Genomic DNA, 20,201 nt, shown 5'->3' with positions numbered 1-20,201 from the left:
TTGCATTCGGCTCTGACGTTTCACCTGCGTTACCTGTGACGTCAGCCGTGTCGACCAGTGTAAAAGTCGGGCTGGCAACGGTCACACCACCAAGTGTCTTAAATACCATGAAAATGAGGTAAGGGGATTGTTGAAGAAGAGGCGAGGCTATGTTAAAATGTTAAACGCCTGAAAACGTGAGAAAGGTAATAAAAGCACCGACGCGAAGCGCGTTTTGTTTGTTCATCCTGAAGAATAGCGGACGCTCCGCTGGAAGGCGGAGCCTGAGTCGTAGGGGCGGAGCTTGGGTCGTAGGGGCGGAGCGTGGGTCGTAGGGGCGGAGCGTGGTGTTCGACGCAGCAGGGCTTGGCAGCTGCTGGAACCTCGAGCGAGGCGCTCTTTGTGCTTCGTGTGGCCCCAGAACGGGTCACGGTGCGAACGAGGAGACCATGCCAGGAGGGTTTCCTTGTTCCGATGGTTCTCAGGAGACCAGTGCCATGGTGTTGAGCCCGCAGGAGGCTGAGACCGTGTTGAAGGTGCTGGAGAGAGACCGTGCACTGCGGGAACGTGACTTGATGCGCCTGGGGTGAGTGAGTGCCCTACCTGCACCTGTGCCAAAGTGAATGATGCCATAAGGGGGCTCATTGAATATGTATATATATTTGACGATGCTGTGTGAGATTATTCTCGTCTCAGACGTTCGAGTAGGCAAAATGGTGTTTGCTTATTTAGTATGTTTACCTGTCAATCCTTGAATTACCAATGGGCTACATCAAGGAATCAGGATCTAAGGCTTTTCAAGACCCTGGTGGAGTCTTTGGGAAACGCCCTGCCAAACGTTTACACAGAAACATAAAAATGCTGTTCGAATAAACCACAGTTTTTTTTTTTTAACAGAAATAACACATTTTGCAAATCGCTGTTAATGTCATGGTGAGAATCTCATTATCCAACTGATTTTTGCTGTAATGCTTTCAGTGACGTCATTTTACAGTGGGAGTGGTTATTGGGAGTTAAGACCTAGGGCACTCGGCGAACACCTATTTATTTTGCAAATGTGGTATGTAAGTATATATATATATATATATAGATATAGATATAGATATAGATATATATAGATATAGATATATATATATATATGTTACGTTTGTAGGGATAGACAATGATTACCTTAGAGCCAGGTAGAGTGTATAGATTAGTGTGCTCCGACTGTCGTAAAGAAGGAGAAACCCCATGTAATAAGTAGGAAGTTTGTGTGGACCGTATGTCGTGGAAGAGCTTGTATCTTCGTCTCAATGAGAGGGGTGGGGTTTGTTCATTGGCGAGGGATTTTGGCTAAATTAATCCCCTGCATGTAATTGCCTCTGTAATCTTTTCCTGTGTTCCTTATGACACCGCGCTACACACCATAGCCAAGCCAATCAATCGACACCATAATTAATAACGCTAAGTAAAAAATCAATTGGAAACCAGGTATCGAACACTACCGCTGGTGCCGCAGCCGCTACATCACCACCTCAATCAGGCAGAGCCGTGGAGCCACGCTTAGAAGAGCAGTGATTGGTCCGGGATTTGATTGGCACAAGGACTGGGATGATAGGAGTGGACACGGATACGTCATGGGATGACGTCGGAGCCTCAAGGACAAAATAATTGGAACAGTGGCCATTTTCTCTTCTCGTTCTGGATCCCATAGCAAATGGTCGCTATTGCTCTTGCGCAAGGAAGATTAATCACGAAAGGTTGTCTTCCAACATTTTCATCGTGATCGTGAGGAGGAGGAACTGCGGACCGAGAACTGCGGATCCCCAAGCAAGAACAATGAGTGGATGGGCGCGGCCTGCTCGCTGCGCTCTTCATGAAGCCAGGGGTGAGTGGACGCATGGCGATGCCTAGTTCGCGCCAACGAGCGCATTTTCCCACCAAGGCCGCGAGGGGGTTTTGACGATTCCTGACAAGATTCAAGAGCCAATTCGAGCTAAGTGCCACAAACGACATATATTTGTTTTTCAGTAATTTTATCCCTTGTCTGTATTCAGGTCTGTGTGGAAGCACTCCAATTAGGAATATAGTTTTATCGTGCATTGTTTTGCGAAGGTGAGGGTGGGAGTGCATCAGGGGTCGGTATCAAGTCCATTACTATTTGTAGCTGTGATTGAGGTGCTGGCTCAGAATGTAAAGGAGGGTTTACCGTGGGAGTTGTTGCATGCAGATGATCTGGTGTTGATTGCGGAAAGTATGGATTGACTGAAGGAGAAGATGAACAAGTGGAAGGAATGTATGGAGACAAAAGGTCTGAAGATGAATATCGGAAAAACGAAGGTGATGGCAAGTGGTAAAGCATGTGGTGAGGTGGAAAGAACTGGAAGTGGCCGTGTGCTGTGTGCAGGAAGAGTGTTGGAGTGAACTCCATTCAATGTACAATGTGCGCTGAGTGGGTTCATCAAAAATTGTAGTGGTCTGAGAGGGTCATTAACCAATTTGGCTGCTACATTCAAGTGCAAGGTGTGCACAAGGGAGCTGCAGATGGAGGAAATGGTGAGTTGGATCTTGGAGACGGCGTGAAGTTGGAAGGTGTGAAAACATTTTGCTACTTCGGAGACATGTTGAATGGAGAAGGAGGATCAGACTCGGCAACTGTTGCTCGAGTGAGATGTGCATGGAAGAAGTTTTGGGAACTGAGTTGCATGCTGATGATGAGGGGAGTGTTGTTGAAGCTGAAGGGAAAGGTGTATGCTGCATGTGTGAGAAGTGTTATGATTTATGGGAGCGATGCAAGGGTAATGAACGTAGAGCAGCAACGAAGGCTGAAAGGGTGGAAATGCGAATGGTTCGGTGGATGCGTGGAGTATTGTTGAGAGAGGAAGACAAATGATGAATTGCGAAAGATGATGGGAATAGAGCCTGTGATGGATGCTGTGAAGAGAAACAGGTTGAGATGGTTTTGTCATGTGTTGAGGAAGGATGAAAGTGACTGGTTGAGAAGAGTGATGGAAATGAATGTAGAAGGAAGTGGGGGACGGGGAAGACCGAGAAAGACTTGGCTAGAGGTGGTGGAAGAAGAAATGCGGGCAAGGGGGTTAACAAGGGGAGAAGTAGAAAATAGGGCAAAATGGAGAAGATTGTCATGGGGCCCGCAAGGCTAACCCCTGCTCTAGCAGGGAAAATGGCCTTAAAATGCCTGTTGTTGTGTTGTTGTGCATTGTTTTGTGACCGGCATTTTCTTTAATAAATCCTGTATTTTTGTACATTTTAATTCCGTGTCGGTTTGAGTTTATTTATTTCATGTTCGAGGACGTCGGGTGGACTTGTGAAGGTAGGTGCTTACGGCTTCGCCCCCACTTGCTTCCCGCGCGTATAACGACGGTCTGCCATTGAATTGAACGCCTCGGAGTTAAAGCTCGTTTGGTCATCTGTGTCACTCTGCGGTGTTCACCAGAGGGTAGTCACACAATATATTGTTACGGACGCGGCTAGGATGTTAATTGGCCGAGCGGATGGCCGCCGCACCCGAACAGTTACCCCGACTAACCCGATTCCTGAATGTTGGCCAAATCGTGCCACAGATATTCAATGAGGAAAAGACAAAGACGACACGGTTGTGAAGAAGAAGAAGAAGAAGAAAAAAAAAAGGTTTGCATTACGAATATAATTTATTACTATGTACAGGACCAAAGAAACCAAGGAAGAAGGAAAGATAATAAAATAAATCAGAAAGAGGGACGGACCAGGACACAGTGAAAATTCTAGCTTACCTACAGTCTTAATTAATACCCTGGACAGAACAAACAAAGACGGACTCACACGGGGAATTGCAGAGTGGATTGGCTGGAAGGAGGAATGGGAAGGCCCAGGCCACTGCAGGCGTCGAGGTCCCGCTCCAGGAGTCGACTCTCGTTCTTGGCAGGAAAGCCTTCGTGTGCAGCGGCGCGTATTGTTCACCGTGAGCGGATGGGCGCTTCGTGCTGGACTCCAGGCTCTTCAGCTCCACTTTAATGCCACTTAACGCCACACTCAACTCGTCCTCCTCCAACGCCACTCTTTCTTCATCAACCCTTCCTCCTTGAACAACAACTGTACTTTTCAGCCACCAACCACCAACCAACTCCTCACCACCGACAACCACCGTTCTGACGCATGCGCACGCACTTTATATCGCCCCCCAGTGATCCAGCCGCCGGCCGCTAGGACACGCCCATCGGTGAGCTCGCCTCGGCCCTGATTGGTCGCGAGGGCTCACCGACCCCGCCCTTAGAGGGGGCGTTGGCTAGACCATGCCTTGTCCCCGGCGCTGGGCCGACTCCTCCCACCTTTGGCTCCGAGACGACCTCGTGGCTCATGGAGTCTTGGAGCAAAAACAACAACCCACAGCTGCAGCAGAATTCAGCAAACCGCTCAATGAAGTTGGCAATTGAGGAAAGGGGGGTTGGAAGGGAATCTACCTTATTTCACTTGGTGCAATGGAGTATTTCAATTAATGGAAGACACAGCCTTACACTAATACACATAATAAGGATATAAACTACTGAACAGGGATATATGGTGTCCTTCGTGTATGCTTTATGGAATTAACTACGGGAACGCCCTTTGACCTTTATACAACACTGGAGTAAGGAGGGCGATATTTTACAACAATTTACACAAAAAAAAAAAAAAAAAAAAACCAGTCTCATATCCACAACACTGCACCCTCCTCCTCTTAGGTACGCCCCAGGCCTCTTACCTTAACTTTTACCTTAGTGTGGCACGTAGGTGTAGTTCCCTCTACTTTTAACCTGACCCTGAGTGCGACAGTTTAAAAACATAAATAAATATGTCCCGCTGCTCCATTGCACCCTGCCTAACAGATTCACGCCCACAACTAACCGAATTGCGGAATGGTCTTCAAACTATACATTTACGGTGGGGGCGCATTATTTACAATGGCTCTACTTTTATTTACAATACTAACCCAGGACCTGTGATTGTTCTTTTGGGGGGAGAGACGGTCTGCCCTGCATCGATGCACCATGAAGCACCCAAAAACATACCAATGCACCCTCAAGCACCAATCGGTGCACAGTCACTGCAGTTCAATAATAAAAATAACCAAACAACCCCTAACCCTGCTGGTGGTCTCTTGCTCTTCGGCTCCCTCTGCTGGCTATTGCTATTTTCCTGATGTCATCTTCTTTGCTGGCGGCCTATTTGCAATAATAAAATGCACCCAACGTGTCCATTTTTATTTATTTATGGCCCACAGGGCCGACTAGTGTGGTTCACCTGTGGGGCATCGGTGCCCTGTGGCCAAGGTCCGCCAGCAAGATCTCGGGCCTTCATGGCCGGTTCCAGCAGAGGGGCCATGCCCCAACCTATGGGGTCCATAAGTGGTGCTCAGCCACAGACATGTGGTCCATAATGTGGTGCATCGATGCAGACAGCTGGTTCTGGGAGTTCCGGGCGCACAATGGCGGACTCCCGCACGCTCCCCTCGGCGCCCAGTGGTGCACAGTCCTCATGTGGGAGACAAAAGGGGGAAAAGACAGATGAGCGAGGGGTAAGGTCACAAGGGTACACATCAATAAGGCAATGCAAGGCGAAGTGCATACGGAGAGCAAAGTGAGAAAGCTCGTCCCTACCGTACGTCACCCCCCCTGTCACCTACTCTACCCTTGCCCTTACCACATATTTACAAAATCTACACCTTTACAAATCCGTCGCTACCGTCACATCTTCCCCATATTCCCCCTACACCAAATTCGTCACCACAATCCCTCTAACCAAAATTTGCCATCACCCAATTCATCATCAATCCTCATAAGGAGGGAGAGATGGAACATCAAAGCACAATGTCACACCCACGTCATGATGCGTCTCACATTCCAAACATTTGCATCATAAAAATAATAAAACATGGCATGGTGCGGAGTTACGTCACCTCAGGTGAGTGGATGTAGATGGTGCGAGGAGATTCCTAATCCTAACTATCCTCTAAATGACATTAACACACTTTACACTACCCGGGGTCTTTCCCTGCCAATCCATTGGCCAACTTACACTATGGGTTCTAAAAACCAATTCCCATTGACCAAACTGTGGTGCTTCCTTAATTTGAGGTCTCACTCCCCCGATGCAACTCCCTGTGCCCTTGCACAATTTCAGGACTGGGGCGTGTAGCTCTCCCAGCAGGCCTACCCACCTGCACACCTCCACCACTGCAGTTGCCACCCGAGCTTACCTAGCTCTTCATCCTAACCTATATAATTGGGGAAGGCCCCTCCTGGCGCTGTCACCCCTTGGTGCCCTCTGCAACTGGGCTACCCGGGTCCGTCCTCCGGATCCTCGGGCCCCATCCACAACAACTCTACCGGCTCCCAGAGCCCACCTGCGGCCTCACCTGGCCGACATCCTAACAGTGGTGGAGTGCCCAAACCAACTACACACACACTAACCGGCTATACGCCCAGCCATTTCCACGACACTAATGCACCCATCACTACACCATTCTTCCACCACGCACCACAGATGCCAATATCCAACCACAATTTACCTGTACCCTCTACCTAACTCTTATGGTACCCTCCCTGGGTATTCGTGATGGGGTCCATCCTCCTTTCCCCCATCCATACCTTCGCACCATCCACTCCACTCCACAGTTTCCACCATACTCACTCCACGACCATCCATTCCAATACTCCATATACTCCAGACCATTTATTCCATACACCTGTTCTCCATTCACCTGTTGTTGCACACCTGTGCAATCACACCTGGTGCCACCTGCACCCTCCTTCTCTTCCTGGACCATTTGGTCAGCACAATACACATCACTATTACTCTCATACACTGCTCCATACACCTGTCCAGTTGCACACCTGTGCAATCACAATACTACTCACAATCACAATCATTTACTCATACCCTGCTCAATACACTTTCGATCCTCACACACACGGCATCATCTGAACTACCTGTTGCCCTGCTAACTTAGTGCTCCCCGTCTTCCCTTTAAACTAAGCACATAGCACGTCATTATCATCCACACTAATCCACCTGCGTCCCCACTACAGGTATCATTGTCACTACCTAAACCTTACCGTTACCTATTGTCAATCTTCTCTAGATCCCTACACACTATATCCTAACCCTCCCGGGCTAGTTTTCACTGCCAAACCCCATAAACTAGTGCTCCTTTGCCCCCTGTTGTGAGAGATGGCAGAGTTGCCATCCCACCACATCGGGTATCTCTCACTACCAATTTTGCACACCAAATTCCAGCCAATTAAAAATTTGCCAATCACTACCAATCTGCCAATCATCACTCTGCCAATCCTTTGCCAATCATCAAATTTTGTTTTTTCTAATTTTGGGTCCAAAACACTATCCTCGTCACACGTCTACTCACTAGTGCCTCTCGGTGCGCCAATTCATCTCCAAAGCTCGGCTTCGCAAAGCCGAGCAATGAATGCGGGTTGCTTGGTGCCGGCGGCTGGATGCGTCCGGCATTCGGTGCAGGGACGGGGGCTTACCCGGGCCGAGATCCCACGCACCATCTCGGCACGGAGCCGTCCAAAGGCCCGATTTCGACCTGCCGGAACGCCTCAACCACAAAGGGTTGTCGTGACAACCCTTCCTACAGGGCCGCCCGCTCCGCTTAGTGGAGCACGGACGCGGCCGTTCAAAGCGCGGCCCGGCATGGATCTCACACGGCAGTTCTTTCGAAACCGCCGTGGATCCCCGCGGCACGCAAAGCTGCCCGGTTCGCACCGAAGGCCCGATTCGGCTATATGTCGCTCTAACCGCTAACCCGGTTAGCGTCGATGCTCCATTCGCATGCTTACACCCCGCAGCCCGTTCCTTGCTCATACATCCAGCCGTCTCCATGCTCTTTGTCATTGCACCTTCCCTGGCACACCCAGGTACACTCATTCCGCTTACAGACTTGGTCACACACCTGACCACCGCACACCTTTGCACACACTCGTCGTTCGCACACCTCACCAACACACCTCTTCGCGCCCCCTCCTCGGTCACCTCCTCTGTGACAACCACAGGTGTGCTCTCACTTGCACACCCAACCACGTGCCTCACTACCAACTCCAGCGTGCATTCCCCATACGCGCTCTACCATTCCAGGTGTGCATCCTTCCATTCCAGGTGTACATCCTCTCTCACCTGCCACAACCAACTCACGCTCCGTGTCACTCTCACTACTCTCACCTCCACACTCGGTCGTGCACTCACCCTTACTTTTGACAGCGCACTCTTTCCTCATGCACCCATCCGTTACACACCTTTCTCGCGCATCCTCTTGCGCACACTCTCCCGTTACACCCTCCGTAACACTCACCACAGGTGTGCACTCTTTCGTTACATCCTCTGTAACACTCACCACAGGTGTGCACTCTCTCGTTACATCCTCCGTAACACTCACCACAGGTGTGCACTCTCTCGTTACATCCTCTGTAACACTCCCCACTCCACGCTTCCATGTGCCCCCCCGCACATGCGCTACGACCAACTCTCTCGACAGCACACTCACTCCTCGGCGTGCACTTTTCCTCACACACCCCAGAGTCGGACATTCTCGCACACCTCCTCTTTCGCACACCGTACCTGTCACACACTTCACCAGCGGCCTCTCACGAACACCCGGATCCAAATCAACCCCCAAGCCGACTGAAGCTCCCCTCACATCATATACATTTCCGAATATATCGCCACTCACCTTGGCACCTCGTCGTCGCACCTCCTCTGCCACCTGCAAACTCTTTATTTGGTTAGTGAGCATACCATCATGATTTGAACACAGACCTTGTACATATTCCATTACTACCTCCTTTATCTCCCTCTTAGTTTCCCTCCGTCTCTTCTTAATTTCACTCACCCCTTCTTCCACCTCCTTTAACTTTTGCTTCACCTCTTTTATTTCCCGGTGCGTCTCCTCTATTTTGTCCTCTAACGCCACCTTGACCGTTTCTATGTGCGTCATCACCTCCCGGTCCTTTGTCTCCATTACCTCCATCACCTCGTCCAACCTCGTTGTCAGTCCCTCACGTACCATCTGACATTCCTTCTGTGTCGCTATGAATTTGTTCTTGATTTCATTTTGTGTCGCTTTTAACCCTCCTAGTACCGCAGTGTTCCTTTGTACCTGCTCCACTAACTCCGTCTGTCCCACCGTCAGCTGTTCCACCTCCTGCGTCAGGTCCTCTATGCCCCCTTGTAACCTAGCCGTTCCATTTCTCACCTCTTTCTCCATACGCTTCTCACCTCGCTTTACCTCCTCGCGTACCCCCGAGACCTCCTCGCTTACACCTCGTCGTATTTCCTCCCCCATCTCCTCCATCTCTTTTGTAGATGCCGCCCTCATCTGTCCCAATTCATTCCTCTGAGCATCCAATTTACGTTCCAACCCGATTTTCTGGTTCCCCATCCGTTTGATTTCCCGGGCGGATTGCTCCCCTCCTTCCCGCAATTTGTCGTCCATTGTGTTTTCTAACCCCCTTAACCCATTTTTCACCTCTTTTATCCCGTTGTCTAACCCCTCAAATTTACTGTCCAACCGTTCACCGGTACCCCTCGCTTCGTCCCTCATTGCTCCCATTTGGCCCTCCAATCGCTCACTATCAGCCCTCGCTTCGTCCCTCAATCGCTCACTATCAGCCCTCACTTCGCCCCTTATTCGCTCACCCATTTTGTCCATAAGGGCCCCCATTTGTAGCAAAAAAAGGTTTGAATCCACCGGTGCTGCTACGGTCACGGGCGCCGCTAAATTTGGTGCCGCTACACCCGCGTGCGCGAGGACGCCATTTTGCGCGCCTGACACCTCCTCAACCCCCTCCTCATTGCTCTCCTCCATTTCTTCCCTCTGATCCTGGGTTACCCCTAACCCCTCTTCTAGTTCCCCCACCGGCATCCGATCGCCTTGACTAGCCATGGCGTGATTTCAAAGTTCGGGTTTTTTTTTCGAAAACAAAACAAATTTCGGCCGCTAGTAATTTTGAGCGCGTTAAGCGCGCTTCGGGTCCAATCTCGCTCCCGACACCAATTGTTACGGACCGCGGATAAGATGTTGATTTGCCGAGCAGATGGCGCCGCGGCCCTAACAGTTACCCCGACTAACCCGATTCCTGAACATTGGCCAAAATCGCGCCACAGATATTCAATGGGGAAAAGACTAAAGCGAAGGATGTGAAGAAGAAGAAAGACAAAGGGTAAGGAATACAAATATAATTTATTTACTATTTACAACCAAAAGAAACCAAGGAGAAGGAAGGATAATAAAATAAAGACAGAAGGAATCAAGGAGACACAGTGCAAATATTAACTTATACAAGCTTACTTATACCCAGGGACAAGACAAAAGACAGACTACAAGCACACTTACACGGGGGATGATGACAGGAATGGCAGGAGGTGGATGGCTGGAGGGAGCGGAAGGTTCAGCTGGAACCGCAGCACGTCGGGTCGGGGATGAGCAGCCACCGCCCTTTCTCGATCGGTGCGTTTAGCAGCCGCCGTTCCTTCGCGGCCCTGCTCGAAACTGCCGTCAAGGCCCCAAAGCTGCTGTGGCTGAAGCTGCTGTGGCTGAAGCTGCTGTGGCTGAAGCTGCTGTGGCTGAAGCTGCTGCGTGCCGCTGCTCTTTCAGGGATTCCTCCGCCTCATGCGCCGCGTGCTCTCCACCGGTTCATCTGCCTTCTCTCTCGTATCTCGTGGGGGCGTTGCGTGACGGGTTCTCTCCCTGACGCTTCTGCTTGTGGGGATCCCTTACTCAACTCCGTAAGCAGTCCCTCACTCCTTCTTTTATTGCCCTCCCCGGAATCAAGCCGCGGGCTACGAGGGCACGCCTACCGGTTCGCTCACCGCGGTGCTGATTGGTGGTTAAGGGCTCTCTGACTCCAACTTTTGATGACGATGAGGTGCCACGCATTTCTTCCCTGAACAGAGCACATGCTTCATGGCGGCAATTGCAGACAACAGCCAAATGCAGTTGGCAATTGACGAAAGGGGGGTTGGAAGGGAATCTACCTTATTTCACTTGGTGCAATGGAGTATTTCAATTAATGGAAGACACAGCCTTACACTAATCTATCTATAATTCCATTAATCTCTGTGTGTATGTGTGTATGTGTGTTTGTATGTGTGTTTGTATGTGTGTTTGTATGTGTGTATGTTTGTCTGTGACCGCTGTTTCTCGACAACTACCGGTCCGATATACTTGAAACTTGCCAGGTATATTGCTGGGGACCCGAGGATGTGCCTTTTCAAGGTTTCATATTAATCGGACAAGTAGTTACCGAGCTATGGCGATTTCTTTACCAAACACTGCAAGCCGTTCGCTTTGGACCAAACCATTGCATGTAAATAGAGGGGGGGGGTTCTGTGGTCGTTGCGAATGGACCAAACCATTCATGTAAATAGAGGGGGGGGGGGGGTTCTGTGGTCGTTACTGCCACGTGGTTTCAAAGTTTTTTTTTGTTGTTGTTGTTTGCACGCATGTTTTTTTGCACCCACGTACGGGCACGCCCTAGGATGTTTACACACACACACCCACCCCTACACAAATTTTTTTTTTTTTTTTTTTTTGGCAAGGAACGGGCACCCACGTACGGGCACGTCCTAGCTTATATATAGTACGGGCATGCCCTAGTACACATAATAAGGATATAAACTACTGAACAGGGATATATGGTGTCCTTCGTGTATGCTTTATGGAATTAACTACGGGAACGCCCTTTGACCTTTATACAACACTGGAGGTAAGGAGGGCGATATTTTACAACAATTTACACAACAACAACAAAAAAAAAAAACATTCTCATATCCACAACAATATATATATATATATATATATATATATATATATATATATATATATATATATATATATATATATATATATATATATATGTATATATTATATGACCCTCAGACCACTATAATCACAATCGTATCTCGCAGATCGTGTATGGACCGATTTTGTTCATACTTGGCACAAAGCCAATACATGATGTTATACATCTGCACATCATTTTGTTTGGCGATGCGATCAAAGACGGCCGGCTGGCGGCCATTTTAGATGTAGTAAAAACCTGATGTTGAGCACGTCCTCCACCATTCATCAGACATGCATTTGCCGATGGTGTTCGAACTTAGCACACAGATAATGAATGATGGCTTACACATATGCACGTCATTTTTTTAACCCCGAAACGCGAAAATCGGCGAAAGTCGAAGAACAAACCGTGAATGGTGAGGCAAAATCTGCAAAAGTCAAGACAAATACCACGAATGTTGACTATAATCCACAAATGTCGACGGAAATGCACGAATGTCGATGAAAATCCTGTGAATGTCTACGGAAATCCCGCGAATGTCGACGAAAATCCCGCAAATGTCGATGAAAATCCGCGAAAGCATGTCATGCCATTGTTTCAATGGGGGAAAAGGGAGACAGCTTATCACACTAATACATACTGTGGAGTGTTTTCATTCTATACAATAACTCCCCGGGATGACATGTTATGCTGCTGGTGGAATCTCCCGAGAAGCAATGCAATTTACTATCTGTGGGATATCCCTTGAAGCAATGTTGACCATCTGTGTGATGTCCCACAAAGCATGCCGCAAAACATTGTTTACATGTGAATGGCAGGATATCATGTGAAGCTGTTCACAATGTGAATGATGCGATATCCCGCGAAAGCCGTGAAAACACAAAGCACAGCGCTGCGAATGTAGAAGCAGGTCATTCTCGTTGCTCTTAGAAGATTTTTTTGCGTATGTCCAGCTGCTTTGTGCATGGCTGGTGACGGATGGGTTTTAGAAACGTCATGCTCACGGCTTGTGGGGGGAAAAAATTTTTGCACCCGAGAAAAACCCCGAATACAAGGGACATAGAGCCACGAATAGAGAAGCAGGTTGCATTTTATCAACCATGAATACACGGAGCCCGCGAGTAGCGGGGTCCGACTGCATATATACACATATTGTTATGGTCCCAGTTTTTGAGTTCACCATGAGGGGGCTACTCCTCGGGATCTGCTCATCCTCTGGTCCTGAGGTGGCCGGTCACAGATAACTCCGCTGTCCGGCGGGTTGCTAGTCAACTACGAACGCCAATCAGTTTACCAGACCTATCCCCAGATCCTCCATCTAAGTACCGTTTACCTAATGATGACATGGTTGACCTGATCCAGGATTGCCCCTCGATGCATGTCTGTTTAATCAAGGTGGCCACTGAGCGGAATGGCCAGACACGCACCGGCTATGTTATAGAGCCAATCAGTTGGGGGAATAATGTCCCGGCTAACACTAGTGCGGACTATGCTAACTAAATGAAAGAAAAGACACCTCGGATAGATTGGAGGAACAATTCAATCAGGTTTATTTACATGGGGGATGAGGAAGAGTCATCAGGGAACATTTATACTTGTAATTTCATATTGTGATGGGCAAACAAAACATGCAGGGCAGTATTTATGAGGAGACGGCAATGTACAAGCAACAAGACAAAGTGCAGTTATTAACCCTGTCTAAAGATCCCCTTAACAATTCCACCTGTATTAAACAAGACACTGGCGCCACTCAGACACACACCCCCAAATAAATTTAGATAAGCAAAGAAAGAAAGAAAAGGTAAGGCTTCGTTTATTCCTCTCCTCACCTGAAGTGGACAGACGTGTCCGCCATGTCCTTTCACCAGTGGGAAGGTATGAGAGAATGATGAAATCACTGGTGATTATCAGGGTGGGAATTCTGACTGGAACCGTGGTCTCTTCAGTAACTCCGGGACCACTAGTCATCCCTGGCAAACTGCCCCGGTCCCTCGCCAAGCAGCCTTCACAGGTACGAACACCTTCCCTCAAACGCTTTCCTCAAAATCGAATGTTTTCCTTAAAAGCTTCTTGCATAAAAATTGAGTGAACCTGCTTCAGCTGGCGCCTGCCGGCAGGACGTGCGCTCAGCGCCATGATAGCTGCAAGCTCCCCTCGCATCGCGGCTGTCATTTGGCCAATCCGGGTGAGCTTTAGCACATATCCGTCCACGCCTGCAGCGAGGTGTCATTGATTGCCAATGCTACACCAGCTGTCCATTATAATGGAGACCAGGCAGGGTACTCGAGTGTCATGGGGTTTTGAATTCCAAGGTTAATTAAATCCATGTATGTTTTTTTTGACGGTGGGTTTTACCGAGGAAATGAAATCTGAGGTAAATAGCGGGATATGCAAATGAGGGAACTCATGGAGACTTGCTACCCTTTGCGGATCAATCGCATCATGGTCCCTTCACCAAATTGAGGACCAGAGAAGAAAGAAGTTCAAATAAAACCCAAAGTAATAATAAATGAGATTTAGAGCATATATATTATATATATATTATATATATATATATGTATGTATATATATATATATATATATATATATATGTATATGTATATATATACATACATACATACATACATACATACATACACACATACATAGTCGTGGCCAAAAATATTGGCACCCTTGCACTTTTTTCAAATAACTCACAATTTTTTCTAAAAAATATTTGAAATTGACAGAGGTATTTGGTCTCTACAATTCTTTATCTCACTGTTAATATTACAGAACCTTTTTTTGATTCAGAACTTAATATATTCTTTGAAATCAGAAAATAAAAATAGATGGCATTGACAAAATTATTGACACCCTAGATTTAATATTTGGTGGCACGCAAGCACAGCCTTTGGACAAAATAACAGTCAAGCGCTTCCTATAGTCATGAAGGAGCTTCCTACACCTCTCTACTGGCAATTTGGCCCACTCTTCTTGTGCAAACTGCTCCAGTTCTCCCAGATTTGAAGGGTACCTTCTCCCAACTACTGTTTTCAGATCTCCCCACAGGTGTTCAATGTGATTTAGATCTGGACTTATTGCTGGCCACTTCAGAACAGTCTAGCGTTTTGTCTTAGACCATTCCTGGGTGCTTTTTGAATTGTGTTTGGGGTCATTGTCCAGCTGCAAGACCCACGACCTTCGACAGAGATCCAGCTTTTTGACATCTTGACACTGGGTGTGACATTGTGCTCCAAAATCCCTTGGTAATCTCCTGATTTCATGATGTCATGCACACATTCAAGACATCTAGTGCCAGAGGCAGCACAGCAACCCCAAAACATCACTGAACCTCCTCCATGTTTGACTGTAGGGAAGGTGTTCTTTTCTTTGAATGCTTCATTTTGTTTTCTGTAAACATAGAGATGATGTGCTTTACCAAAAAGCTCTAATTTGGTCCCATGTGTCCACAGAAGGATTTTGGCTTGTTCAGGTGTGTTTTGGCAAACTCCAGTCAGGCTTTCTTGTCTCTCAGCAGTGGGGTCCTCCTAGGTATTCTACCATAGAACCCCCTTTCATTGAGTTGACGACGGATGGTGCGAGTTCAAACTGTCATACCTTGTGTCTGATGGTCAGCTTGAATCTGTTTGACAGTTGATCAAGGTGCTTTTTCCACCATTCGAAGAATCCTTCGCTGCAATCTTCGACCAGGTTTTCTCTTGTGGCCACGTCCAGGGAGGTGGGCTATTGTGCCATGGGCCTTAAACTTCCTGATAACATTGTGTACGGTGGACACAGGAACATCAAGGTCTGTGGAGATGGACTTGTGGCCTTGAGATTGTCCATGCTTGGCTACAATCTTGTGTCTGATGTCCTCAGACAATTCTCTGGTTTTCTTTCTTTTCTCCATGCTCATTGCGGTGCACACAGTGAGACAAAACAGCAGAATGACTCCTTATCTCTTTTAAAACTGGTTGAATGAGTAATTTTTATATCGTAGGCACCTGAAACTCACCACAGGTGAGTTCAATTCCAAAGTAAAGGAGAATCGCCTGCTTGAAATCTAATTATTGCTAACAATTTATAAAAAGGAGGCAATAATATTGTCCAGGTATTGTTTTGTTCAACTGCAAACCAAAGAAATTCAAATGTAGATACCAAAATATTTTTTTATTTCAACAATTTTCTGGAAGAAATGGTGAATTATTTGAAAAAAAGTGCATTGGTGCCAATATGTTTGGCCACGACTGTACTTGGTGACACAGAAAGGACGAGGGTTTGAATCCCGACCCAGCTATAAACTGTCATCCCGATATTTCCCAAGCAGGGTGATTCATCAATGTACCCTCTGATTGGATGAAAGTTGAAATGACATCCTGTCTGCCTGTCTGTCATCAGCCCATTTACCCGGGCATCAGCCGGCATTAGTTGGTGGCCATTAAAGATCCCACAGTGTCCTTCGCGAAGAGTAGATGAATATATATATTTATATATATATTGTTACGGACACGGCTTAAGATGTTGCTTGACCGAGCGGAATGGCCGCCGTGTTCGCACAGTTTACCCGATTACCCCCAACTCACCCGATTCCACTCGAACGTTGGCCAAATCGCGCTACGCTAAATCAATGATGGAAAGGACACAACGACTGGGATAAATGAAACGACGCAAGGGGTACAGTTCTCAAGACCTCCGAAGGAGGATATAATTAGTGGTGGAGAAAAGGGGTAGATTACAAGGTAATGAGGTAAAGACACAGAAGAGATAGGCACTTAGACACAATCTTATCTATCCCAGACAGACCACAGACAAACGGAACAAGACTGACTTACACAGGGATTGATGGCAGGGAAGGACAGGCAGTCGATAGCACAAGGTGCACCTTGGCTCAGGGGCAGAATCAAGCACGGTCCAGTCCAGAGATGCGGGGAGGTGTCACAGCGCTCGGAGGTGGCGTCCTTCTCTCTCCAAGCTCAGGGCGCATCTGACGTCACCTCCCTCTTCCTGCGCATGCTCAGCGGGGAGTCACACGCCCTCGGCTCGTTGGCTCCGCCCCAGATGGGACCGGTCCGCCGCTTCTATTGGGTGCGGGGGTTACCGGGCTCCGCCCTTGACGAGGAGCTGACAGTGAGCCCCTACTTGGTAACCCCGTCGAGCACATGCTCGATGGCGGCTCGTTGGAAAGGCCTGGTGCACTCCCAACACCCCCCACCAACCAAGCCGGAGTGAGGACGCGCACTCCCCGCGCCGCCGCCGTTGTTGTTGTTGTTGTTGTTGTTGTTGCTGAACCGTTAGGAAGAGCTGCGGGGAGGTATTGGGAGGTCCTAAACTTCCTAACGGTGCCATACAATCACATTCTGGTGCAACGAGAGTCAGAATTAATGGAAACGAATCCTTAACTGACATAGACTAAGAATAACTAGCAAGATGTCCTATAGTTGTCTACGTGAGATGCGGTGGACCTGGATGCGACATTTAATGGGGGAAATAGGGGGAGGTCGGGTCTACAGAGTGTTGTTTACAGAAAATGGGACTAGGGAATGGGGGATTGGGGATAGTTGGGAAGTATTGAGGAAATAGGGGAATATTTACAAGCAGATATGGATGGATCCAAATCCCATATCCGCAACATTGCACCCTTCTCTACCTCGGGGCGTCCCGACCCGATAAATTTTTACCTACGTTAGTGTGGCACTCAGATGTAGTTCCCTCTACTATTAACTCAACCCTGAGTGCGACAGTTTTACAGATGTTCACAAATGAGTAAATATGTCCCCCTGCGACGTTGCACCCTTCTCCTAACAGAAACACACCCACAGGATAACCGAATCGCGGAAAGCATCCTCAAACTCAACATACAGCCGGTAGGGAGCATCATTTATACAAGACTGATATTTACACTACGATCCAGGACCTGTTCTTTGAGGAACACATGCAGATGTTATGCATAGAGAGAGCACGCATGCCAGCATCGATACACCAACCCACGAGTGCCCTGTGGACCTACGGCCTTTAATAATGTGCAGAGCACCCCATCCAAGCACCAAAAGCACCACCCCATACGCACAGTCAGCACCATCCGGTGCACCAATAAAGTGTTCAGTAACAATGCACAATCAAGTGTCCATGGTCACCGGTGGTGTCGCAGCCGGCCGATGTTCTGCCGCTGGTCTTGCCTTCATGGAGTGCACTTGGCCTTCTGGCTTCTTTAGAAATAAAGAAAGGCGCCAACCACATCCATTTCTTAATTGTGGCCATCAGGGGGCCAACTAAAAGTGGTTCACCTGTATGGCATAGGTGCCACGTTGACCCAGAGGTCCATCCACGGGTGGTGCTTGCCTGCAAAAGCACTGCGGTCCATGGTGGGCGGCCACAAAAATTGCGGTCCATATGGTGTATCGATCCAGGCAGCAAGCAGCGGAAGTACAGGCCCACAACTGCGGAGCCAGCACCTCTCTCTCCTCTCTCTCCTCTCTCTCTGCCCCAAAGCCAGATCCTCGGAGGTGGGAGACAAAAGAAGACAAGTGAGTAAGGTGGTAAGGGCGCAAAAGTGCATGCAATATAAGGTAATGCACACTGGGGGCACATGGGAACCAGGTGAGACAGGTACGTTCCTACCGTACGCCCCCCCCCCCCCACCAGGTAACCTACATTGCCCCTCCCTTACCCCTTACTGTATCCACAAAACACAACACTACCCATAAACATCTACTTTACACATCAACAAACGTCCCTACTGTCTTCCCCGTTCCTCCCATAAACCAAATTCGTCTTCTCTCCCTCCTAACCAATAAAATTTGCCATTTCCAACTCTCATCAAAATTTGCCATCTCCAACTCAACATCAACATCTGCCATCACCAATTCATCATCAGTCCCTCCTAAGGAGGGAGAGATGGAATCACCCCAATGTCTTATCCACGTCGTGATGCGTCTCACAAATCCACACAGCAATTCTCCTTTCCTGCAACACAGAACAAAGGAACACAGGTGTGGAGTCATCATCCTCACCTCAGGTAAGTGGCTGCGTATGGTGCGACAGGTTCATCAATCCTAACTATTTCCTAAATGACTTTAACAACTTTACATTACCCGGGGTCTTCCTCCTGCCAAACCATTGGCCCACTTACACTATGGGTTCTAAAAACCAATTCCCATTGACCAAACTGTGGTGCTTCTCAAGTTGGGGTCTCACTCCCCCGATTAATCACCCGGTGCCCCCGCACAATTTCGGTGGCTGGGTCATGTGACGCTCCTAGCTGGTCCGCCCACCTGCACACCTCCACCACTGTTGTTGCCTACCGAGCTCACCTGCTCCTCACCCTAACCTAACTAACTGGGGAAGGCCCTCTCGCACTCTCACCCCCTCAGTGCCCTCTCTGGCACGGGCTGCCCGATCCACACCCGGGATCCTCAGGCACCCACTGACACTAACGGCTCCCAGAGCCCACCTGCGGCCTCACCTGGCCGACATCTAACAGTGGCGGAGTGCCCAACCATTCACACTCATACTAACAGGCCACACGACCAGCCAATTTCACCACACCAATGCACCCATCCAAATACCATTCTTTCACCCACACCACAGATGCCAATATCCAACCACAATTTACCTATACCCTCTACCTAACACTTACACTACCCGCCCCGGGTATTCGTGATGGGGGTCCACTCTTCCCCCATTCACACCTTCGCACCATGCACACCACTCCGTACCACTTACTCCAACTCTCTCCACACCACTCATTCCAATACTCCATGTATTCCACACACCTGTACTTGCACACCTGTGCTCTCATACTTGGTGCCGCCTGCACCCTTCTCTCCCCCAAGCGCATTCGCGCTGATCCACAACACTCACTACTCATCCACTGCTCCACACACCTGTCCAGTTCTCACACAGCATCATCTCATCTAACTACTCCCCCCTGAAACTTACGCTTCCCAGTCGTCCCTTTAAACTATTGCGCTCCCTCGTCATTATCATCCATACTAATCTACCTGCGTCCCCACTACAGGTATCAGTCCCTAACTAAACCTTAACGTTACCTAATGTCAATCTTCGCTAGATCCCTACACACAATATCCTAACCCACCCGGGCTAGTTTTCACTGCCATCAACCCCATAATCTATAGCGCATTTGCCCCCCTCATGGGAAGGGTGGCAGGGATGCCACCCTTACCCACCGGGCCCATCGCTCATCAATCCCCCAGTCCTCTGGCACTAATAAGCCCCCCTTATTCAGAGGTACTGGGTCCCGCCTCGGCATCTAAAGCCGAGGCAATCCACGGGGGCGCCTGCTCGCCGGTGTAAGGCCTTATCCGGTCGGCGTGGACGATCCGAGGGAGGGCTCGTGGCCCCATTTTGATTTTTACTACCACGTCACAGACTTGCGACAGGACGACCCCTGGGCCTTGCCAG

General features: G+C 48.6%; 1 protein-coding gene across 1 annotated transcript in view; it reads left to right on the top strand.

Annotated features, from left to right (window-relative positions):
- The first annotated feature begins 319 nt into the window (after positions 1 to 319).
- MYRIP (myosin VIIA and Rab interacting protein) overlaps positions 320 to 20,201 on the top strand; it is a 257,140-nt gene continuing 237,258 nt past the window's right edge. The window contains exon 1 of the mRNA XM_068100415.2: positions 320 to 565. Coding sequence (XP_067956516.2) covers positions 429 to 565 — 137 coding nt within the window. The 5' untranslated portion in view covers positions 320 to 428. The remainder of the gene's footprint in view (positions 566 to 20,201) is intronic.

The sequence above is a fragment of the Myxine glutinosa genome, chromosome 6, assembly GCF_964187855.1.
Source record: "Myxine glutinosa chromosome 6, kmMyxGlut1.1, whole genome shotgun sequence".
Lineage (NCBI taxonomy): Eukaryota > Metazoa > Chordata > Myxini > Myxiniformes > Myxinidae > Myxine > Myxine glutinosa.
The sequence above is the reverse complement of the archived record's forward strand: the minus strand, read 5'-3'. Positions and strand labels throughout refer to the sequence as shown.